General features: G+C 49.5%; 2 protein-coding genes across 4 annotated transcripts in view; one reads left to right on the top strand and one right to left on the bottom strand.

The window, feature by feature from the left end:
- The window catches only part of PNKD (PNKD metallo-beta-lactamase domain containing), an 88,333-nt gene that overhangs the window by 3,498 nt on the left and 60,142 nt on the right, over nucleotides 1-24,693 (top strand). The gene's annotated exons all lie outside the window — the stretch shown is intronic.
- On the bottom strand, nucleotides 78-22,350 carry TMBIM1 (transmembrane BAX inhibitor motif containing 1). The gene is made up of 12 exons (XM_053598029.1): nucleotides 22,204-22,350; nucleotides 8,486-8,718; nucleotides 7,140-7,240; nucleotides 6,146-6,210; nucleotides 5,907-5,960; nucleotides 5,364-5,414; nucleotides 4,161-4,200; nucleotides 3,893-3,930; nucleotides 3,672-3,759; nucleotides 3,304-3,399; nucleotides 1,886-1,939; nucleotides 78-1,497 (listed from the first exon to the last, which is right to left on the bottom strand). The coding sequence occupies exons 2-12, from the start codon at nucleotides 8,517-8,519 to the stop codon at nucleotides 1,351-1,353; spliced, it is 768 nt and encodes a 255-aa protein (XP_053454004.1). The 5' UTR covers nucleotides 8,520-8,718; nucleotides 22,204-22,350; the 3' UTR covers nucleotides 78-1,350.

The raw sequence follows: 24,693 nt of genomic DNA on the forward strand, positions 1-24,693 counted from the left end.
TGGATCCTCTGGGCAGAGCCAGGCAGATACTCCCAGAGTGAACACTTTCAAGTGAAGAACACCAGAGCCATACAGAATTTTAACTTCTAGACACAAAACTTCATTACATTTCTAGTTGTGTCCCTTTATGTAATATATTTAAGATCAAGGACTTAATAAAGAAATCCTAACTATATCCTTGGGCTGATTCAGTTTCTACCCCCACCTGACAGACTGGCCCTTGTCCTCCCTTCCCCATTCCAGCTTGAGGCACTTGAAATTACAGAGAAATTGGTAGCTAGCTAGAGAGATGGGGTTCTAGCCAAAAACCTTCCAGTGCAAATTAAGAGCAAACTTGAGAGAGGAAATCGACCTTACTCCCAGTGCAGAAAAACGCAGAAGTCTTCTTGGGCATCACAGTAGGTTTCAGTATGTCTCAGACCAAGTGGGGGGCCCCAAAGCATTTTCTTTGTCTTCCACCTAGTCTCTTTTCACCCTGATTAATTCCTGACCTCATAGTTCTTAAACCACCCGATTTCCTGACCTTTATTCCTCACTTCCTCTGAATGGCCTGAGCACAGAAAGCAAGAGATAACTCTGACCAGAGATTTCAAAATACCCAGGGAGGCCTCAAGCAGCTTTGGAGAATGGGGACCAGATGCCTATCTATAGTCAGCCTATTCACTCTACCACCATCACAAGACAGCCCAGGGTAGATGCTGCTCTGGATGGCCCCTAGGCTTCACTCCTTTCTTCTTCCCCCATCCCTGTGACACCGAGATAAACAATATATACAGGTCACTGAAACAAGAAGGGGTTAAAGCAAGAAAACTCATGGGCACAGATCTCTTCTACCTTCCTGAGCTAAAAGGTGCCAAGCCAAAGGAGTATAGAATAATGTCCTCTATGTCCAGGAAGCTGGAGACAAAGCTCTCTGGCTTTCTTGAGGATTGGGTGAGGAAACAGCTCCAGCTACTTAGCCTAGAAGCCTTTGGCAAAGGTGGAAGGGAACCCTAGCACCTTGAAGTCATGTCTACCTTTCTATACCTAGCTATAGAATAGGCTCCTTCTGCTTTCCCTCCAGCCCCAGCTGTAAGAATAATCTGGCGCCATATACTGGGAAAAGGGAGAAGACACATCTTCATCCTAGACCCTGTCAAGCTCACTAAGGGTAATAGTTAGTCCCCAGCTCCTGCATCCCCACCAGGTACCTAGCCATCCACAGCCAGAGAGACCACCATCTCCAGGACAGAAAGGAAACTGGGTATTATTACTTGAGTGGAAGGAAGGAGCTGCGGCCCTGACCAGTCTCAGGGCATGGCCCTCTAGGGAAGGGAGAGCCTAAGGTAGGGTGAAATAGGAGGCTGCTCCTTAATTGCGATCCCCCATCAGCTGCAGCACAAAGGTGAAGATGTATATGATGTCTGTGTAAATCTGCAGGGCGCCAGTGATGTAGTCCTCTGGGCTGATGGTGTGCTTCCGGTTCCCCAGGACCAGCTGTGTGTCGTAAGCCAGGAACTGCAAGGATAGGAAAGCAAGAGTGAGAACCCAGAGCTCAGTGTCCAAAGCTCATTTGTGGTCAGCAGATTTGCCCTAGGAGCCTATATGCCATGAAGTGTGCTTAGAAGACACATTCATGAACAGCATAATATGTGGGTTCTACCTTCCAGCACATATCACAATTCAGAAAAGTGAAGAGACATACTGTCATCTATACTATAAACTAGCAAGTGTTCCAATAGCAGGCAATGTAAGCAAGAGATGGCAGGAATGCCCAGAAAAATCAGTGGCACCGCTTATCAGTAGGGAGAGGAAAGCCCTACTCCCTGCCTCCCTCCCAAGCAGCCTAAACTCATGCTCCTTCCCTTCTGCTTCCCTTCCTAGCGGAGGGCATGGACTTACTCACCAGGGTGAAACAAATGGCCCCCAGTGCAGCATAGAGCATGTGGAGCCAGTAAACCTGGGAACAGGGGGACAAGGGATGGCATTAGAAAACTTAGTAAAGCACAGACCAAGGCATGCCCTCAGCCTCAGCTTCCCCCTGGAATTCTAGGAAGAGAGTGGGTAGAGCTAGGAAGCTGGCTGTCTGACTAGGCAACTAGAAAGGATACTGCCTTCCTAAATCCTGGAAGAAATTAAGAATGGTCATATAGTTGGCAGTGAAAGCAGAGGCCCTCTTTCAATGGCCATATCAAACCAATCACAGTACCCTATAAACTTCCACAAAAAAATTGTAAAAGGTAAATGTAAAAAAAATTAAAAATAAAAACAGTCACAGCATCTTTTAGTCATACCAATCTCCAAAAGTTAGTCAAGGTATCGAGGTGTGCACTATACTTCTGGAGAAAAGAAGACAGTTGGGTACTAGTTGAGGGGGCAGACCCAGTCATAGTATTCAATAGAGTGGTTCCTGGAGCCCAGCCTAGGAGGGACAGACTAAGGAAGAGAGGCTGTGACAGAGGCTGCCAACCACTCTGTAGAGTATTACAATCTGGGGACATCCCTGGGGCAGCTTGCATTGGCACTCCCACAGGTCCCCGTCTACAGGCCTGGCATGATGAAGTGGGCAGGCAGCTCTCATGTTCACATCCTGCCCCTTCAATACTGTTCTCCCTCAGGTTCAGGGCCTCATACCATCTCCCAGCTGACTGGAATGAAAGATGGAATTGGATCCTGAGATCCCTAAGTTCCCATCCACCCAAGCCCACCTTCTTAGTCCTCTGGATTCCTCTCCCACTTGGCTTCCTGCAACCTGGTCTCAGCTGTTAGACAGATCTAATCTACCCCTTCCCAAGGGATTTTGGTGATGCTATCCAGGGATTCAGATGCTCTGGCTCCCAGGGCCAAATAGAGGTTATACCCTAACCCAAATGGATGGTGCTTTATGTTGGCACCTTCCCCAGCCTTTCAAGAAGTTCTAGAGGTCAGAGCCTGCCCAGAGGCCTTTGGGGCCCAAGAAGGGTCCTGCTACACTATGCAATACAGAAATCTGCTCTGAGCACTGGGTTCAGTGATCCCAGCTCTCCTGGGACACTCATGTATTTTTTTTTTTTTTTTTTTTTTTGAGACAGAGTCTCAAGCTGTCACCCTGGGTAGAGTGCCATGGCGTCACAGCTCACAGCAACCTCCAACTCTTGGGCTTAAGTGATTCTCTCAGCCTCCCAAGTAGCTGGCACTATAGGCACCCACCACAACACCCAGCTATTTTTCTTGTTGCAGTTATCATTGTTGTTTTAGCTGGCCAAGGCTGGGGTTGAACCCACCAGCCTTGGTGTATGTGGCCAGCGTCCTACCCACTGAGCTACGGGCGCCACCGACACTCACGTATTTAAAGTACAGCACAATGCTAGTGACAATGCCAGTCACCAAGAGCACAATTCCCAGGACACAGAACAGGCCTGTACATGAGGTGAAGTCCACCTGCCAGGAAGGGAGAAGGATGCACCTGTCAGGCAACTGCCACCTTAACCCCTGCCAAGGAGCTCCCTAGGAGGCACAGGAGTGACCATGACATTTTAAGGACAGACACGGGAAGCAGTTTTGTAAGTGCAGATGAAGGGAAAGATCTCTAAGGGAAATCCCCGATGTACTAGGGTCTGGGCCCTCCCAAGTCTATCCAAACGCCAAGCCCAAAGGGTCAGGTCTGGTAAGAAAGGGGGTAGGTGGCTAGGAAAGGACCCCCATGTCCTCACCTTGGTCTGAAAGCAGAAAATTGTGACTGAAATGGACACCACAGCAGTGATGATCATTGCAATGATGACAGCTTTGGTTTGATACATACTGAGGAGAAAGAAGGTATTAAGAGAGGTCAGGAGCATAAACCACAATGACTTCAAAATTACTGCTTCTAAAAGAGTCTTGTCAGCCCAGGAACACCACGCTCCCCCATAGTACACACTCCCCAAGAGTGTACCTGGAAATGGTGCCTGTCATGAAGCCCATGGCAAGAGTCTAAGAGAAAGAGAGAAATAAGAATGAAACACTTAAAAAGAAAGGCAGGACCCTAGGGGAGTGGCTGTGGTGGCCTGCAAGAGCTGGGAGTAAATGTGACCAAGCTAGAGAGGCAGCCACAAAGTGGTCAGGATGAGGTGGGGGGACAGCCAGGGACATCCTTCCACAGTGTTGTTCCCAGCCTTCCCTCAAACCATTTCCACACCTTCCTGCTACCCTTCCAGACTCACAAAGAGGGTCAACAGGATGATATTCCATGGGAAACGGCGTCTGAAGAGAAAGAGAAACCCTGGTTAAATGACTGGGCTAGTCCGGTCCTAGCAGCTTCTGTAGCAGAAGGAGGCACTTGGCTCCTGTGCCCAGAGGGTTAAGCCTTGATTCCAGGGCAGGGAGGCTGAATAGCCTTTGGCACCTGCTCAGGTGTTCTAAGTGGGGACAACATGGGGCAGTGGGACAGACCTGCAGCATGGAAAGACCTGGCTTCATTTGCAGCTTTTACACTGACTGCCTGTGTGACTGACAAATATCCTCAGCCTCTTTGAGTCTTGGGATTTGTTTTTTGTCTTTTTTAGTTTTTATTGTTGTTGTGTGTTTTGTTTTGTTTGTTTCTTGAGACAAGAGTCTCACTATGTTGCCCTCAGTAGAGTGCCATTGCGTCACAGCTCATAGCAACCTCAAACTTTTGGGCTTAAGAGATTCTCTTGCCTCAGCCTCTCAAGTAGCTGGGACTACAGGCGCCCACCACAATGCCCAGCTATTTTTTTTGTTGCAGGTGTCATTGTTGTTTAACAGGCCTGGGCCCAGTTTGAACCCACCTCGGTGTATGTGGCTGGTGCCCTAACCACTGAGCAACAGGCACCAAGGCTGTTTTGTTTTGTTTTTTAAGATAGCATCTTACTTTGGGGCCCATGCATGAAGGCAATGGCATCATCATAGCTCACTACAACCTCAAACTCCAAGGCTCAAGCAATTCTCCTGCCTCAGCCTCCCAAAAGCCTACGACTGCAAGCACGTGCCACCACACGCAGATAATTTTTCTTTTTTGTAAAGGCATGGTCCCACTATGTTGCTCAGGGTGGTCCTGAACTCCTGACTTCAAGTGATCCTCCTGCCTCAGCCTCCCAAAGTGCTGAGATTATAGGCATGAGCCACCGCCCTGGCTGTCTTCCTATTAAGTGGTTAAAATGCCACATATTTGCAGGATTGCTATAAGAATGACAGCTAGATAACTAGTTAGATCACACAAACACACACACACACGCAAAAGTGTACACATTTGACACTTGGCTAGTAGCTGCCATCTTCATGATCATTATTTTTTGTATATCTCCAAAAAGGGATACTATCAGGAATCCCTTTCCTTTCCAAACTACTTAGCCCCTGTCCCACCCCCCTGCCTATCCCTTCTCATTGTCTAAGTCTCTGAGACTCACCTGGGTCCCTGGCAACAGGCAAGGATCAAGTAGGTGACGATGAAGACACCACTGAGAAGAAAGAGATGAGGAAGTAGTCTACAGGCCCAAACCTGATTATTCAGCCCCCTCCCGGCTCCACCTGGCAGCAGCACCAGGCTGGTAGATTGGAGGCCCAAAAGCTGCTTGGAAGTCTAAGGGGCAGCTACTCAGCAGGAAGCAAGGATGAGACCACCCCCAGCCAGGGGCACTGAGAAGCTCTCAGGTGTGGGCCAGGAAGGAGGTTCAAGGAGGCCGCAGCAGGCAAGGAAGAGAACTCAGGAGGTGGGGACCGCTTGTGCAGCCTGCATGTTGCCACCAGAATGCCCCAGCCCCACTCTCAAGAGTCTGGACTCCTTATCTGGACACATGTATTGCACTTCACAGCATGAAAAACTGGCACCAGCAACTTGAGATTCCTCTCAAAAAGCATTTGATCCTGCCCCCAGCAAAGCTGGCTAGCCAGAAGCAGAAGCTGCCGCCATCCTCTACCCGACCCCCAAGCAGGGATGAGCACATACTCACTAGGACACGTAGTAGATGGCTGTGTTTTTCCTTACAAAGGTGCTGACTGGTTCCCTGTGAGGCAGGGGAGGACAGAGGACTCACACTGTGGCTTGTCTGCCCCCTGCCAGTCAGCCTGGGGCTCCATCTTCTCTAATCACCCATAGTCACTCTGAGAGCAGGTCCCACAGCAACCTAGCTCCCAGCAGGCAACCCCAACATCCCTAGGGCTGGAAAGGCAGTGAGGCCTAGAGACTCACACAAAGGTGAAGATGGCGATGATGGCCACTGTGAGAAGCAGCTGGACGGAGATGATGGAGTACACCTGGAACACAGGCAGGCAGTCAGGGTCACCATCCTGCACCCCTGGCCTCCCCCAGGAAGCTGCCCTCCCCCACAACCAAGGAGCCCAAAGCCCACCAGACCCTGCCATTCCATGTCTTGCCAGTGGTGGGAGGGGGCTGCTTGTTGATGCTGAAGGGCCCAGGGGTGATCCCATGAGGCCACAGCAGCCTGGCTCAGCTGCTATAGCCACCTCTTCCTTGCCTACAGAGTGCTCCCTGGCTTCCCCCTCTTGCCCAACACCTGCTTTGTCACTACCAACTCGCCCTGCCTGGGAGCAGTCCATGCATGCTGTGCACTGGGAGCTAGGGAGAGTGCTAGGGAGGGTGTGTTATGACCAAGTGTGGTCATTTCTGGCTGCAAGTTGTGTATAGTCTAATGGGAGAAAGATGTCAGAGAAAATGGAAAACTTTGGCAAAACCTACCCAGGAGGTTCTCCCAGATTCAATCTGCCCTCCAAAAACAAAGTAAAGAAGAGAAGGTGGTAGCCAGGCATTATGGCAGGCACCTGCAGTCCCAGCTACTAGGCAAGCTGAGGCAAGAGGATCTCTTGAGCCCAAGAGTTTGAGGTTGCTGTGAGCTATGATACCACGGCACTTTACCCAGGACAACAAAGTGAGACTCTGTCTCAAAAAAAAAAAAGAATATCCTAATTGCTGTTTATTTATACTTTTCTGAATAAAATAGTGTTTCTGATTAAGGAATAGTCAAACTAAAAATAAAGAGAAGAAGGAAAGAAGGGCAACACTAGAATTAGAGGAGCCAAGGATCCCTCTGAGGACAGCATAGGGCTAGAGAAGGCAGGCAAGCAGATGTTATGTGGGACTGAGCCCTGGGGGTTACATGGCCCACCCTTCCCCCTCCCCATTGCCTGAAGGCCCCAGGCACACCTGCCTCCCACCCACATCTTACCTTTCGGATGAAGGTGTGTCGGACCTTCTGGTCATCCCACTCTCCAGGCCCAAAGTTGTCACTCACTGCTCTCTCCTCCCCATCATAGCCTTGGCCTGGGCCTAGGGACAGACCACACATAACCAGTTGGGGCCTGGGACATGTGGCCTCAATCCCAAAGCTTCCAAAAACAAGTGTTATAATGCAGGAACTCCTTGCCTAGGCAGGGTCTTCTAGATGCCCTGAGAGCCACCCAGAGCTGACCTGTCATAAGATGGCTTAGGTGTGCTAATCACACCTAGGCAGACATCTGTGCCTAGCCCATGCCACTGAGGGCAGAAGATGGGGTCCCAATGTAGGCAGCAGCAGGCCTTGAAGCCTCAGTTGATGCACCTGGCTTAGGCAGACCAAAGGAGGGTAGCAAAGTGCAGACATGAGTATGCGTATGCATGGGAGAACTCAGTAAAACTGGGGACCTGCATCAGGCCTCCTAGAGAACAGAAGTGTCATGGGTACGCATGACTGTAAAATATGAGTGACGTGCTAAGATCTGCACCAGAACACACATCCAGATGAGAGTTGGCAGGACTCCCTCTAGGATTCCAGAGATGTTGCAGGGGTTCCGAACATTCCTTAAATGCCTCTTTAGGAACTGTTTTCAGAATCCCCATGTGAGCCAGCCAGGAAAGGAGTCTCACTGCATTTTAATCTCACCTCATTTCTGACCAAATATAGCATTTATATGCCGCAGTGTTTACCAAATTTGGTTCCAAATAACTTCTGGATATTTGCAAAAGTCAGATTTTACCTTAAAGGATGAGAATTTGTCAGCACCAAGGATATTAATTTAAAAAGAATAAAAGAAAATACATACACAGAGAAAGAAAAAGAAACAGCAAACTTCAGGTAACTATTTTGGATTGCAAACAAGGATAAATTTAATGTTCAAACAATCTAATAAAATAACCATTTGGAAACTTAAAAAAAAAAGTGCTTTGGGTTCAAAAGGCAATAGCTAAGACTTGGAGTCTGAGTGGGTGGGAGGCGCCTTGTTGGGAAATAGAAATGGTTTCCTGGGGTAACACTCGGAAGTCATTGCTTTACTCAGCCACTTTCTCCTCTGGTGTGTAAATTCTGGTATAAGTCTCATGGACTTGGTGTCCTTGCTAAGTGAAGTGGCTAGGGGGCAGGTGCTGAGGGAAAAGTAGGGGGACTGAACACAGGAAACAGAAGGGGAGCTATAAAGAGAGACACTGGAAAAAGGGATTAAAGGGGAAGTGGGAGAGACAGGGATGAAAGGAAGTGGCCTCATCTGCTCTAAGTGTTGCCCCTCCCACCCACACATCATATGCCCTTCAAACACTCACCATAGTTCATGGGCATAGGGTGGATGGGGGGCATGGGCTGTGGGTAGCCAGCAGGGTGACCGTAGCCAGGCTGCGGGTAGGCAGGGTACCCACCCGGCAGGACAGATGGCTGCCCATAGCCCCCAGGGGGCGGGGAGCCAGGGTACAGGGGGTTGAGGTCCTCATATGGAGGCGGGGGCACTGGGGTTGGACATGGTGCTTGAGGGCTGAGGGGAAACCCCAGCTGCTGGAACCTGAAATAGGAGACAAGGAAAGCAGTCATGAGTTCCCCATCCCAGCCCAGTCCAGGCTGTGTCCTGTTTCCTCCTGTTTCCTCTCTAGATCACAGCCTGTTGTTTGCAGTCCACAAGCCATTTCCCCAGCAACTAATCCCGTGCCCCTCCTGCCCTGGTACTTCTCCTCACTGGGTACCTCCCTGGCCACAGGAAAGCAGGAGAAGGTGGGTCATCTCCAGAGCCCAGACGTGCTGCTGAGCTTCAGTGCTGGGAAAGGCAAGAACAGGGGAAACCTGTGCCAGTGCGGTGCCTCATGCCTATAATTCTAGCACTCTGGGAAGCCGAAGCAGGAAGATCACTTAACTCAGGAGTTCAGGACCAGCCTGAGCAAAAGCAAGACCCCATCTCTTCTACGAATAGAAAAATTTGCCAGACATGACGGTACATGCCTTCAGTCCCAGCTACTTGGAAGGCTGAGGCAGGAGGATTACTTGAGCTCAGGAGTTTGAGGTTGCAGTGAGCTATGGTAACACCACTGCTCTCTAACCTGGGTGACAGAGCAAGACCCTGTTGCAAAAAAAAAAAAAAAGAAGAAGAAGAAGAAAAGAATAGAAAAGAAAGAAAGATAACCTTCCAGTATTTGGGTTGACAGCAGAATGAGGGAAGAAGTTAGACGGCCCCCAGTAAAGCCTCTTGGTGATTCATAGGGCCAGCTGGGACCCTTTGAAAGGGTCAGCCCCATCCCCAGGGCAGCTGGCAGGAGCACCAGGCCTGAAAGCCAGATCTGGGACAGAGCCAAGGTTCAAAGTAGAGAGCAAGGAGGAGGAGGAAAACAAGCTATCCTCAGTGCCAGAGCTGCCAGGCCCCAAGGGGGAAGGGAGCAGTGGACCATTAGCAGACTGAGTCAGGGCGGCCTGAGGAGCCCAGGTGAGTGGGTACATCATGCTGGCCATGGGGCCTGGGAAGCTGCACTTCTAAGGGCAGGCCCGAGACAGGACTTTCTGGTTCCTTCAAATAACAGCTGTGGTGTGTCAGAGAGGCATGTGGCAGCCTGTGACTGTTCTCTTCACTGGCTCTGCTAAGGAGCAGACAGTGAGTACAAGGAGCAGCCCTGAAAAACACACACACACACCCCAAGAGGAGGAGACACACATTTTGAATCCCAGGGTCTCTGGAATCTGACTTCTGCCTGTATTCCCCAGGGGCAGTGGCTAGGGAGGATAAAGGGCTGAGGAATCAGGCCACAAGATGGAGAGAGCACCGTGCCTACAGCAGGGAGAGCCCCTCAGCCAGGGGAGGAAGGGAACCAGGAACCAGGTGGAAGGAAGCTCAAGGTTGTACAGCCCTGAATATTCATTTCAGATGAGAGAATCAAGGCTCAGAACAGTGGAGTGGCTCCCCCAGATCACAAAACTAGCAGATTAGTGGTATAGTCAGAATCCAGGCCTTCAGGATCCTGAGTCCTGTCCTTTATGTTACTCTGTGCTCTTATGCCTTTTCTGCCAAATAAATGTTCTCTGGGCCTGCTTTCACCCTCTGAGGTATCAGAGATTTGGGAAGAGCTAAGGAAGAGATCCCTGCAAGGCCCCTGGGTCCTGGTAAGGACAAGCCTGGGCAAAGTATGGGCCCCTTGACAGAGTCACCACCTCCCCTAGAGCATCTCCCAGGGGGCAGACCTTTAGGACCTCCAGGGCAGGTACTCTGAGATCCAAGTTGGCATCCCTCAGAGCCTCTGCTAGAAGCAAGAGAGACTGGCCTCTTTTTAGGGCACCCTGTGCATTCCGGGATCAGATGAAGGGCTGTCTTAATCTCTTCTCTCTTCGGACAACTGGGATAACTCAGAGAGGGGATGGTGCAGGGAAGGCTAAGAAGGGAGCTTAAATGACAGGCCAGGTCCGTAAGTGGGTTATTTTGAAGAAAACTTTTCTCCATCTCCCCAGAGCAGATGGGATAGACCCAGAACGAGAATGTCAGGTCAGCATTCTTGGAAGTGGCCAGTAAAGAAGGGTTTTACCATTTAAAAAGAAAAATGTAACCGTGTCATTGTTTACATCTGTAACTTTTTCCTCCCCATTATGGCAAAAATGTAGGCACAGTAGCTTCCATTTTTAGAATAAATAACCATTTGAATTGAATTAAAAATATATATATATATCAGGTCACTGGCTTGTTATCTGTAGCTCAGTGTCTAGGTTGCCAGCCACATACACCAGAGCTGGAGGGTTTGAACCCAGCTCGGGCCTGCCAAACAACAAGAATGTCAGGTCAGAAAATAAGAAAAGCCTTCCCAGCTGGGCATGGTGGGCATGGCCTGTAATCCTAGCACTCTGGAGGCTGAGGCAGGTGGATTGCCTCAGCTCAGGCGTTCAAGACAACCCTAAGTAAGAGTGAGACACCATCTTGACTAAAAATAGAAAAAGCTGGGCAGTGCCTATGGCTCAGTCGGTAAGGCGCCGGCCCCATATACCGAGGGTGGCAGGTTCAAACCCAGCCCCAGCTGAACTGCAACCAAAAAAAAAAAAAAAAAATAGCTGGGCATTGTGGTGGCCGCATGTAGTCCCCAGCTACTCGGGAGGCTGAGGCAAGGGAATCGCTTAAGCCCAGGAGTTGGAGGTTGCTGTGAGCTGTGTGATGCCATGGCATTCTACCGAGGGCCATAAAGTGAGACTCTGTCTCTACAAAAAAAAAAAAAAAAAGAAAAAGAAAAAGCTAGTTGGGCATTGTGGCACACACCTGTAGTCCTACTTGAGGGGCTAAGACAGGAGGATTGCTCAAGCTCAAGAGTTGAGGCTGCTGTGAGCTAGGATGACACCACAGCACTCTACCCAGGGTGGGAGAGGAAAGGAGGGAAAGGAAGGAAGGAAAGGAAAGGAAGGAAGGAAAGGAAGGAAGGGAAGGAAAGGAAGGGAAGGGAAGGGAAGGGAAGGGAAGGGAAGGGAAGGGAAGGAAAGGAAGGAAGGAAGGAAAGGAAGGAAAGGAAAGGAAGGAAAGGAAAGGAAGGAAGGAAAGGAAGGAAAGGAAAGGAAGGAAGGAAAGGAAGGAAGGGAAGGAAAGGAAGGAAAGGAAGGGAAGGAAAGGAAGGAAGGAAAGGAAGGAAGGAAAGGAAAGGAAGGAAGGAAAGGAAGGAAGGGAAGGAAAGGAAGGAAAGGAAGGAAAGGAAAGGAAGGAAGGAAAGGAAGGAAGGAAGGAAAGGAAGGAAGGGAAGGAAAGGAAGGAAAGGAAGGAAAGGAAAGGAAGGAAGGAAAGGAAGGAAGGAAGGAAAGGAAGGAAAGGAAAGGAAGGAAGGAAAGGAAGGAAAGGAAAGGAAGGAAGGAAAGGAAGGAAGGGAAGGAAAGGAAGGAAAGGAAAGGAAGGAAGGAAAGGAAGGAAGGGAAGGAAAGGAAGGAAAGGAAGGAAAGGAAAGGAAGGAAGGAAAGGAAGGAAGGAAGGAAAGGAAGGAAAGGAAAGGAAGGAAGGAAAGGAAGGAAAGGAAAGGAAGGAAGGAAAGGAAGGAAGGGAAGGAAAGGAAGGAAAGGAAGGAAAGGAAAGGAAGGAAGGAAAGGAAGGAAGGAAGGAAAGGAAGGAAAGGAAAGGAAGGAAGGAAAGGAAGGAAAGGAAAGGAAGGAAGGAAAGGAAGGAAGGGAAGGAAAGGAAGGAAAGGAAGGGAAGGGAAGGGAAGGAAAGGAAGGAAAGGGAAGGGAAGGGAAGGGAAGGAAGGAAAGGAAGGGAAGGGAAGGGAAGGAAAGGAAGGGAAGGGAAGGGAAGGAAAGGAAGGAAAGGAAAGGAAGGGAAGGGAAGGAAAGGAAGGAAGGAAAGGAAGGAAAGGAAAGGAAGGAAAGGAAGGGAAGGAAAGGAAGGGAAGGGAAGGAAAGGAAGGAAGGAAAGGAAGGAAAGGAAAGGAAGGAAAGGAAGGGAAGGGAAGGAAAGGAAGGAAGGAAAGGAAAGGAAGGGAAGGGAAGGAAAGGAAGGAAAGGAAGGAAGGAAAGGAAAGGAAGGGAAGGGAAGGAAAGGAAGGAAAGGAAAGGAAGGAAAGGAAAAAAAGGGAAGGGAAGGAAGGGAAGGAAGGAAAGGAAGGAAAGGAAAGGAAGGAAAGGGAAGGAAGGAAAGGGAAGGAAGGAAAGGAAGGGAAGGAAGGAAGGAAAGGAAAGAAAGGAAGGGAAGGGAAGGGAAGGGAAAGAAGGGAAGGAAGGAAAGGAAGGAAGGAAAGGAAGGAAGGAAAGGAAAGGAAGGGAAGGAAAGGAAGGGAAGGGAAGGAAAGGAAGGAAGGAAAGGAAGGAAAGGAAAGGAAGGGAAGGAAAGGAAGGGAAGGGAGGAAAGGAAGGAAGGAAAGGAAGGAAAGGAAAGGAAGGGAAGGAAAGGAAGGGAAGGGAAGGAAAGGAAAGGAAGGGAAGGGAAGGAAAGGAAGGAAGGAAAGGAAAGGAAGGGAAGGGAAGGAAAGGAAGGGAAGGGAAGGGAAGGAAGGAAGGAAAGGAAGGGATGGGAAGGAAAGGAAGGAAAGGAAAAAAAGGGAAGGGAAGGAAAGGAAGGGAAGGGAAGGAAAGGAAGGGAAGGGAAGGGAAGGGAAAGAAGGGAAGGAAGGAAAGGAAGGGAAGGAAAGGAAGGGAAGGAAGGGAAGGGAAGGAAGGGAAGGGAAGGAAGGGAAGGAAAGGAAGGAAGGAAAGGAAAGAAAGGAAGGAAGGAAAGGGAAGGGAAGGAAGGAAAGGGAAGGGAATGAAGGAAAGGGAAGGGAAGGAAGGAAAGGAAGGAAAGAAAAGGAAGGAAAGGAAGGGAAGGAAGGAAAGGAAGGGAAGGAAGGGAAGGGAAGGAAGGGAAGGAAAGGAAGGGAAGGGAAGGAAGGGAAGGAAAGAAAGGAAGGAAGGGAAGGAAGGGAAGGAAAGGAAGGAAGGAAATGAAGGAAAGGAAAGGAAGGGAAGGGAAGGGAAGGAAAGGAAAGGAAGGAAGGGAAGGGAAGGAAGGGAAGGAAAGGAAGGAAGGAAAGGAAAGAAAGGAAAGGAAAGAAAGGAAGGGAAGGGAAGGAAGGGAAGGAAGGAAAGGAAAGGAAGGAAGGGAAGGAAAGGAAGGGAAGGAAGGGAAGGAAGGGAAGGAAAGGAAGGAAAGGAAGGAAAGGAAGGGAAGGGAGGGAAGGAAGGAAGGAAAGGAAGAAAAGGAAAGGAAGGGAAGGAAAGGAAGAAAAGGAAAGGAAGGAAGGAAAGGAAGGGAAGGGAAGGGAAGGAAGGAAGGAAGGAAGAAAAGAGGAAGGGAGGGAAAGAAAGGCCTTCCCTACAGTGAGGATGTGAGGAGGCAAGCCAGGACACCAGGAGAGGGGCAGAGGATTGTCACTGCACACCCTGAGGAAACGCAGAGCAAGAGAACAAGGGAAGGGCAACAGGGAGAGTAATGGAAGTTTAAGATGCAGAGATATGAACTGTTTTGGGAAATGTTTTCACTTATGTAAACATAGGAAGACAATCATAAGTAGGTGTACAATGTGAATCCCTTTAATAGGGTAAAAGAAAAAAGACAAAGAAGCCGGGCCTTCTCCTCCCCTAGAGCAAGAGGCTCCCCCTCCCTGACCCCTCTACCTGCCCCCTTTGAAAACACACTTTTGGGGGCGGCGCCTGTGGCTCAGTCGGTAAGGCGCCAGCCCCATATGCCGAGGGTGGCGGGTTCAAGCCCGGCCCCGGCTGAACTGCAACCAAAAAATAGCCGGGCGTTGTGGCGGGCGCCTGTAGTCCCAGCTACTCGGGAGGCTGAGGCAGGAGAATCGCTTGAGCCCAGGAGTTGGAGGTTGCTGTGAGCTGTGTGAGGCCACGGCACTCTACCGAGGGCCATAAAGTGAGACTCTGTCTCTACAAAAAAAAAACACACACTTTTGGCTTCACAAAAAGAATGGGGTCCTATTTGTAGGTAGGAATGTGGGGCAGGTCACCTTTGGAGTAGGGATGTCTGTCATTATTGCCATCAGTTCAGCACCCCAGGCCCATCTGACAGCCACTATCAGGCAGGCAGTATACAGGTGGCTGGCTGAACACAACACAAGAGGCACTGGCAGGAATGGCCATTGTGGGCCACCAAACCAAGACGTTACTGTGACCTATCCCTTCACCTTCTCAGGGTGCACCTCTGTGAAATGGGGTGGGGCAAGTCAGGTGATTTCTGAGTCCACTGCCAGCTCTGACAACAGACTATGATCCTGGGAATTCAGCTCTGCAGGGCCTGCCCTTTGGCTAGACAGCTGCCCCTCCTTCCCTAATGGCCCCTGAGCCATTCAGGGAAGATAGGTCCTTTTCCAGACTAAGGGTGACACGTGACTCAAGAAGAGAAGGATCAGTATGGGTGGGCCACTAGGACTCTGGGGTTCTAGTCCTTTCCCACAAGCTGCTGACTCAACAGAGATGCCCTCCTGAACTCCCCTTCACATGTGTAGTTTCAGAGAAATTCTCCACTAGGCCTGCTGCCTGCTAGGAACACAAAAGGTCCCACTCCAGTTCTCTGGGGGCCTCAGCCCCCAGCCTGTCCACACCAGAGACCACCATCGACTACTTAACCTCCCCATGCCTCAGTTTCTTCACCCAGAAAATGGGCTTACCACTAGTAATAGTCCCCCCCACACAGACTTCTTATAAAAGTTAAATTAAAAAATACACACAGGACACTGAGAATGATAGCTAAGCCCTGATAAGCAAGGTTAAATATGGGCTATTTTCAGTTTGGGGGGGGGGGTTTGTTTTGTTTTTTTTTTTTAGAGACAGAGTCTCACTTTGTCGCCCTCAGTAGAGTGCCATGGCATCACAGATCACAGCAACCTCCAGCTCTTGGGCTTAGGCGATTCTCTTGCCTCAGCCTCCTGAGTAGCTGGGACTACAGGTGCCCGCCACAACGCCTGGCTATTTTTTTGTTGCAGTTTGGCCGGGGCCGGGTTTGAACCTGCCACCCTAGGTAAATGGGGCCGACCCCATACCCACTGAGCCACAGGCACCACCCAGCTATTTTCAGTTATTATTTCATTAAATTCTTACAATAGTCCAGCTGGGTGAGTACTGTTGTTATTATGTCAATTTACAAATGAAGAAATTAAGGTTTAGAAGAATGAAGTCACTTGGCCAAGGCTGCCTAGCTAGGGTGGGATGAAGTCAAGGCTGGGCCCAAAACTGGGTCCCAAGCCCTGCTCCTAATCTCTCACTGGGGCACTCTGTCCTTCCAAGCTTCTCATCACTTCCACCAGAGCACCCCACCTAAAACCCTCTTGTGATGACAGAAGCCTTACACAGTAAATGAACGCCAACCATTCAGTCCCTCTACAATGCCACGGGGCTCAAGCCCAGTCCCACAGCATAAGGAGAAGAGGGTAGTCCAGGGATACAGATTCATAAAGGTCAGAGCTGAAAGGAAACCCACTCATCCAAGGCAAGCCAAGCCCACACTTTACCAACTAGTCAGAGCAGAGAGGCAGAGTGATCTATCATTGGTCACAAAGCTAATTCTGGGGCCAGGACTAGATCCTAGCTCTCTGGTGTAGAAACACCTGGGTGTAGAGAGGAAATCCCTAGCATTAGTGCCTATCGGGGGAGTTTCTAAACTCAGCCACACTCGCCTCTAAGCAGTGCCAAGAACACTATTAGACTGCAGGAACCCCTGGGGCCCAAGCTGCGAGGCGTGCCAGCTTTGTAGCCTGCTCCCAGGTTCCCTGTGACCTACATGAGGGCCCTGGCCACCTCGTATCATCAAGGCCTCAAGTAGGGATGCAGTTTGGGGCTGCTGTCTGTCTAGGTAGCAGGGAAAGGAAGAAGTGGCCGGGTTTATTCTCCTAGCTATGTCTAAGGGTGGGGTCTAGAGAAGAAAGGAGAATAGAAGGAACAAGGGCAAAGGGCAAGGAGGTCACAAGACTGACAGGGTAAGTATGATGCCCCAAAGACCAGACATCAGGGCTTTGGGGTTCTGCTGGTGCTCACAGTCTCCATGGGCTAAAAAGGCCATTAGAAACTTGAATTTTCGGCGGCGCCTGTGGCTCAGTGAGTAGGGCACCGGCCCCATATGCTGAGGGTGGTGGGTTCAAACCCAGGCCCGGCCAAACTGCAACCAAAAAATAGCCGGGAGTTGTGGCAGGCGCCTGTAGTCCCAGCTACTTGGGAGGCTGAGGCAAGAGAATCGCGTAAGCCCAAGAGTTAGAGGTTGCTGTGAGCCGTGTGACGTCATGGCACTCTACCGAGGTCCATAAAGTGAGACTCTGTCTCTACAAAAAAAAAAAAAAAAGAAACTTGAATTTTCCTGAAATACCATAGGCATTCATCTTCCACTGAAACAAACTCCAGCAGCAGGCAACAAGCCCACTATGTCTGCAGCAGCCCGAATCTCCAGGTCACTGTTCCTCTCCTCACAGCATTTGGCCCCTGGCCTTCCTTGTCTCTTACAGATCTCAGTTTGTTTCTCTCATGGCCCCAGCCCCTGTCAGGAAGGAAACAGAGCCCCTAATTTATCCTGCAGGACATGAGACCCAGCCATGGTGGCAGCAGGACTTGTAAGGTACCAAGGTTTTCAGATGCAGGGGTAAGAAGCATCTCCTACTCTGGCACCGGTCCCAGTGTGGTAACCTGCTCCCAGCCTTCTCCTGGGGGCATCTGCAGGGTTAAAGCTCTGGAATCTGTAGAGGAGGCCTGAGCTACTGGAGTTACAGCCCAAGGGGGTGTGTGTTGGAAGGAGGGATGGAAAGGAGCAGCTGACTGGTCCAGGCAGCCTGCCCTCTCCCTGCCAGGGACAGACGCCCAGAGCCAGAATGGAAAGAATAGCTCAGTGCACATCTCAGGAAACCCCACCCAGCAGCACAGGGGCACAGCTCTGCCACTGTGCCGGATCTCTCTGACATTTCCCTCCCTTTTCCTTTACCCAACTGCCCCCCAAGAAAATACTTTACCCTCATACCCCAGCACATGAGGGCAGAGGAGTAAAAAGATATATCCAGGAATGTCTGGGCAAGTCACTAGGCCTGATTTTGAACCAGGGGGGCCCAGAAGTGGCAGGGAGCAAACTTAATATCCTTCAGTGGCCTGGCCTCTAGGATTAAGAGGATAAAACTGAAGGGATCTAAAAACTGAAATATCAGAGCTGGAATGGACTTGGGAATTATGTGGTCATTTAACAGACAAGGAAACCCCAGACCCAAGAAAGTTCCTGCTCCACCCCAGAGCCTCTTGGTCATGGGTTTGGAACTTCCCTTCCCAGCCTCGCCCACTCACTGAGAACTAGGTAACAGACACAAGCACACACAACCCTAAGGAGGAGCCAGAATAAGCCACCATTCCCCCAGTTCTCTAGTGATTTCCCAGCCAAGTCAGGGTGGGAATGCAGATAAGGAAAAGGAAGCCATTAATTGGCAGGCAGTTGCCAATTCTAAAACATAGGCCCTATCCACCTCCTTCTTTATGTTTCTTTTCAGTTGAACTTCAAGATCTAGAAGGGAAAGAAGCAGAGGAATTCAGATAATTAACAACCCCTAGTAGAGAATTGGAGGTGGGCAGGGAAGGAAATGAACTACTTAGAGTACCTACTAGAAGTACTTAACTAAGCAACTAACTAGATATAGGTTGAGTATCTCTAATCCAAAATGCTCCAAAATCCAAAAATTTTTGAGCCCTGACATAACACTCAAAAGAAATGCTCCAATGAGCAGATTTAGAATATTTGCATTATACTGCTCAACCCTAAAGTATAAAGCAAATATTCTAAAATCTGAAAAAATTCAAAATCCAAGACACTTCTGGTCCCAAGCGTTCTGGATAAGGGATACTCAACCTGTAGTCACTAAGGCACATCTGAGCCTCACAACAGCCCTATGAGGTAGATACTCTTACCCCCACTCTGTAGATGAGATTCAGGGAAAACTAAAATTTCAACTGAAATTCAGAAAAAAACTGATCTAAGGTCCCACTGATATGCGTCCAAACCCAGATCTGATGTCTGATTTAAAGTTCACCCCTTTGGTTTACATCTGGCTGGAGACAACCCTGCCAGTCACCTGTGTGAATGGGCAGCACCTGGTGTGGGTGAGGTAGTAGAGAACAAAATGGCAGAAGGGGGCTGAGCGCATGTGGTATTGATGACAATTCCTTTTGCCTGTGAAAAGTTGATGATGCCTGAGCCTGGGTTAGGAGGCAGGGACCTGAGTTTTTGTGCCCACTTTGATACTGACTCCCTTGTGGGACATGAGTCACAGTAGACTACTTCATATCCCTGGACTCAGTTTTTCAGAGGAGTACCCTGAACTGAAAAAAGGCCATTCTAACTCTGACAGTGTCTGATTCTGAATGAACTGCCTAACAGGATGACATACCTCTAAACAATCTACACCAGGGGTCACTACTGATGTTCAACTGGTCTAGAGAATATCCACAGAGACAGAAACACATGGCATGTTCTGGAAGTCGGCACGGCCATAACTCCCTCTCCTCCCAAACTGCCCCCATAACACCCTGTGGTGCCTTGCCAGCTCCTCCCTGGTTGCTCAGTTACCCCAGAGCCTACAGAGAAACTATAGAAAAGAAAAAGTATGAGACAGGAAGTCAAGAGACCTGGGATCATTAACTAGCTATGGGAATCCAGGCAAATGACCCCCTTGGCCTCCTCTTATCCCTAAATCAGCCCCCATGAGAGAAAGGAATAGGGACCAGTTTACTGGAATGAGAAAGCAGAGAGACAGAATCACCTAACCAGTAATTTCCCCAGACCATCACACCCCATGAGACATTAACAGATAAGCTCTGGAAACAGAGGAACCCAAGAAACAGTCCATATCCCCTTCTGGAAATTCACAAGGCACACTGCCACATTACGCCTCAGGGAGGTCAAACCTGTTCAACTTTGTTTAAACAAGTGTTCCTTCAAACTTCCTTAAGCTTTTATCAAGGCAGACCTATGAATACTCTGTGGGACACAGACCCAAACCTCTGCCTGTCTTAAACCCCCTGTGCTTATAGAGAGCCTGCCCCTCAGAGCAGTTGCATTAAGTACCAGGCATGCCCTCTCACTCTCGGGGAGTCATCTCAGTGCCAGGATCCTCTTCAAGAGTCCTCCCCTCACCCCCTGTTCCAGACAGCTGCTATTCTAACCTCTATGGTGGGATTTACTGCTGAAGGTTGGGGGACATGCCAGCTAGCATATAACCAGGAAACTGGCATCCCCTAACATCACCTCTGTGTAATGGAGAAGTACAAATAAATCATTACTGTCTTCCTCCCTGACCAATGTATTGAGAACCCTCTAAGGGCTCACCACTGTGGTTTGCCTGAGGACTACTGGGTTTGTTTGTTGGTTTGTTTGTTTTGGGTGGGTAGGGTACTGACTCTATTAGAACGGAAAGGATTTCTTTTTTTTTTTTTTGAGACAAAGTCTCAATCTGCCATCCTAGGTAGAGCGCCATGGCATCATAGCACACAGCAACTTCAAACCCTTGGGCTCAAGCAATCCTCTTGTCTCAGTCTCCTAAGTAGCTGGGTTCAGAAATCTGCAGGGAAATGCCATCCTCCTGGTGACCTCTTTGGGTCAGAGTAAGAACAAAGCAGGGAAATGGGGAAAAGCAAAGCAAGTGTAGAAGACGGGGCAGGAATCAAGGAACAGTGGGAGGAAGTACAAGGCAGCTGCTGGGAGCTTGTGCCTGGCCACAACACCAGACTAGTTTTTTCTATTTTTAGTAGAGATTTTCTATTTTTAGTAGAGATGGGGTTTCACTCTTGCTCAGGTTGGTGTTGAACTCCTGAGCTCATGCGATCCACCTGCCTCGCCTCCCAAAGTGTTAGTATTACAGGCGTGAGCCACCGCGCCCAGCAAAAAAAGGACTTCTTTTCTACTTCAAAACAAGACTCAGGCTTTTGCCTAGAGTCCCAGAATTTTAGGGTTGGAAGATTCTGCCAAGGTCATCCCTTCCATAGCATTACCAACAGAATACATCCAGAAAGCCCTATCCATGGTCACCCATAGAGTTAGAACTTCTTCCCAGAGACTTGTATGAGCTTCCCCTCTCTGGTCCTCTCAGTTCAGCCCTCTGAAAACACAAATACTTGTGTCCTTCTCTGTGGCCTCTGCTTTGTCTGAAGGGGACAGGATGAGAAGTTTCGGGGTTGGAGGTACTCTGAGGCAGATGGTTTCTGACAGAGGCGCCCATTCTCATGGGAGGAGCCTGAGCCAAGGTGGCTATTACCCCAGCTCATGACATGAGGTTCTTCTGACATTTAGAGTTTAACCTGTCATTACCTCTCTGACATGCTCATTTTTACAAGTGTGGCTTTGAGGTCATGGCACAAGAAAATGGAAGAAGTCAGCACCCCAACATCCTGCCACTTCTTTCTAAGCTATAAACCAGTTTTCTGTGTCCTCATGACAGGATAGACAGGAAAAGTATGGCTCCCCCTTTGCCCCAACAGCACCTGGCTCTCCTGCCATCACTGGCCAGGCCAAAGGCACCAAAAGCTCACCAGTGAAACCAAAGCTCACCAATGAGATGAATATTTTAGAGCCCAGAGAACTGGACACCTGAGGGCCCCTTCTAAGACATCTAGCTCTGACCCCCATTCCCAAGCCTACCCCTACCACCACCACCTATCTCTCATCCAGGGTGCTCAGGCAGAAACCCAACCCCCTGGGTACCATACAGAGGCCACAGTGGAGTGAGGAGACTGCAGATCCCATAAACAAGAATTGGTGCAGAGCCCACAAGGTCAGGGCCAAGCCTCCCAGCAGCTGCCTTGTACTTCCTCCCACTGTTCCTTGATTCCTGCCCTGTCTTCTCCACTTGTTTTGCTTTTCCCCATTTCCCTGCTTTATTTTTACTCTTACCCAAAGAGGTCACCAGGAGGCGAGCGTTTCCCTGCAGATTTCTGAACCCAGCCCAGGAAGCAGTGGCTGGAAGCAAGACTGACGACCAACCAAAAGCAAAGTCATGGTGACAGGGGTGGCTACTTCTCCACCCAAATACTTAGGCTGCTCATTGGCTTCCACCCCCAACTCCAATTTAAGAACCAGCAATTCCCCAACCCTTAAATATTCACCTGTCTACACTGAGACTGGTGCCACGGCATGCTGGGGCAAACTGGGGTCGGTGCCAGGCCCTGGACTGTCTCCTTTAACTCTTCCCACCAATGAGGACCATGAAAATCCCCATCCCACACACAGCTGGCAATTCTGGGGCTGGCATGGTGGACACACCCAGCGAAAGGCAGTCCACTCGCTCCAGGATACCCCTAGACCCTGGCCCACTCACTGGTGCCCACAACACGCAGCTCAGCTCCCAAGGCTAACCAGGTGCCACACGCGTGTCCGCCCCGTGGCGCACAAGGAAAGCGAAACTCCCTCCCAGCGGTCGGCGAGAGATCCTCATTCAGGCGCCAGCACCTTGGGCCCGGGCAGGCCCGCCAGAAGCTAAGTCCCGGGAGCTGGCCCGGCCAGCCCCGCGCTCCGAGAAAGTTTGAGGGCCCCGGCCTGGCGTCACCGCAACCCTGGCCCAGTCCCCGCTGGCCCATAGTCCCCAATTCCGCCGGCCCAAGACCCCCAGCTTGCCTGCGCGGTTCCCGACGGAGTGTTCCGGGCGTCCAGGTATTGCGAGTCCTGCCTGGGCTGAGCTGGGCTGGGGTAGGCTGGGTTGGGTCTCCGCGCCCCGCCCCGTCGCGCCGGCCCCGTGGGGCGGGGCCTCGGGGCGCCGCCAGGGGGCGCAGGGGTCCGTCCGGGTCCGCGGGGCCTCCGGCTGCCCCGACGACAGCTTACCAATAACGGTGGTGGTTATTCTCGGATCTAAAAGCAATACAGGATTATTGATAGGAAAGAAAATAACTTTTTCTACCCGTCCCAACTCCCAGAGGTAATCTCTTGTTTGGGGGTGCTTCTACGCCTATTATATTTATCTATATATTTTACTTGTTTTCTAGAGTGAGGTCATATTGTGTGATGTTTTGTTTACTGCTTTAATGTTAACATTTTATCATGAACATTTTTCTTGTCACTCAGCAGTCTTTAAAAGCATAGTTTTAAAGCTGCAGAGTATTTCATCACGTTGTTATGCCAATTTAGTAAATCAGTTTTCCTACTAGAGGACATTTGTTTCCCAGTTTTACAAACAAATCCGACATGAATATCCCTGTCAAGTCTGTGCTTTTAAGCTAAATGAACTTTGTTTTGTTTTGTTTGAGACAAAGTCTCAAGCTGTCGCCCTGAGTAGAGTGCTGTCGTGTCACAGCTCACAGCAACCTCCAACTCTTGGGCTCAAGCGATCCTCTTGCCTCAGTTTTTCTAATTTTATTTTATTTCAGTTTAGTTTAGTTGTGAGACAGAGTCTCACTTTGTCACCCTCAGTAGAGTGCAGTGACATAACAGCTCACAGCAACCTCAAATTCTTGGCCTAAGCAATTCTCTTGCCTCAGCCTCCCCAGTAGCTGGGACTACATGTGCCTGCCACAATACCCGGCTATTTTTTTTTTTTTCTCTGGAGACAGACTCTCAAGCGGCGCCCTGGGTAGAGTACTATAGCGTCACAGCTCACAGCAACCTCCAACTCCTGGGCTAAAGCAATTCTCTGCGTCTGCCTCCCAAGTAGCTGGGACCACAGGTGCCTGCCACAACGCCGGCTATTTTTGGTTGCAGCCATCATTGTTGTTTGGCGCTGGGCTGGATTGAAACCCGCGAGCTCAGGTGTATGTGGCTGTCGCCTTAGCCACTTGAGCCACAGGTGCTGAGCCCTGGCTATTTTTTTGTTGCCATTGTTTTAGCTGGCCTGGTGGGGTTTGAACCTGCCAGCCTTGGTGTATGTGGTCGGTGCCCTACCCACGGAGCTACTGAGCTGCCCAGTTTTTCTATTTTTAGTAGGGGGTGGTGGTGTCTCACTCTTGATCTGGCTGGTCTTGAACCTGTGAGCTCAGGCAATCCACCCGCCTTGGCCTCCCAGAGTGCTAGGATTAGAGGCGTTCCCAGCCTTAAATGAACTTTTTTAACATGCAAATGTGGAGATGAAATTTAGAATCTCTGTCTGCTTGGAATTACTTCCACCAGGAAAGCAGGTGTTTTCCTAGAGTCAGAAGTTCTGTACTGAATGTAGATTAATACTGTGAGCAGACAACCTCCAGCCCCAGCCTTTGCAACCCTTGTAGCCACCCAGGGAAGAATGGCAGTAGTGGTTCCAAGAAGAAGGAGGGTTAGCAAAGTTTTGAAACATCAGCTTGCCCAAGTTTATGTGGTTCCAAAGTCTATGTTCTTTCCACTATTTTAGGCTGCAGGTAGTTGAACGGCTATGTTTAAAATGCTTATCTTGTGCTAACAGCTACCACCACTGAATGTCTTGCACAGCTTGTTGACATTTTCCCTTTTTGAATGGACAAAACACAGAAATTAATGGAGCTGAGCTAGTCTGAGCACTACCTGAGCACCTCCTAACACCAAACTCATCACTAAGCCGTGTTTATTTATATTACCTCCACTAGCCAGTCCAGCTCTTTCATAGAGCAAGCTTTAAAAGGAGGGGCCCATGGATTTAAGTGGAGATTCATTTGCTTAGTGAGCATAAGTGAAAGCAATTTGCTTACTGTAGTAAGCACAGTAAGCTTATATGTTTCAGACCAATTAAAATGGAGGTTGTTAAATTGTTCCTCCCCAACAAATACACCCTATGTATGTTTATTTGTATAGATAAATATAATGTAAAAGTAGCAGTTACTTAGGAGGGTAGTAGACATTATGGTGAGCTAGCTCCCTCGGCCACCCCAACCCTTCGGTGTAATTCCAGTTCCTGTGGGACATTTTAGGAAGTTTCCACCCAAAGTGTGAGCTCATGAGAACAAGTACAGCACTGCTCAATTTCTGTCTTTCCTTTGCTAGAGGAATAGAGCCCTAGGTGAAATGCACAGCCCTAGAAAATCTGTCCAGATCTCCTGACAGCCTTCCATGTTCTCCACACTTTCATTGTCTGAGTCCATTTTGGCTGCTAAACAAAAAATATCTTAAGCTGAGTAATTTATAAATAAGAAAATTTATTGCTCACAATTCTGTAGGCTGGGAAATCTA

The sequence above is a fragment of the Nycticebus coucang genome, chromosome 7, assembly GCF_027406575.1.
Source record: "Nycticebus coucang isolate mNycCou1 chromosome 7, mNycCou1.pri, whole genome shotgun sequence".
Taxonomy (NCBI): domain Eukaryota; kingdom Metazoa; phylum Chordata; class Mammalia; order Primates; family Lorisidae; genus Nycticebus; species Nycticebus coucang.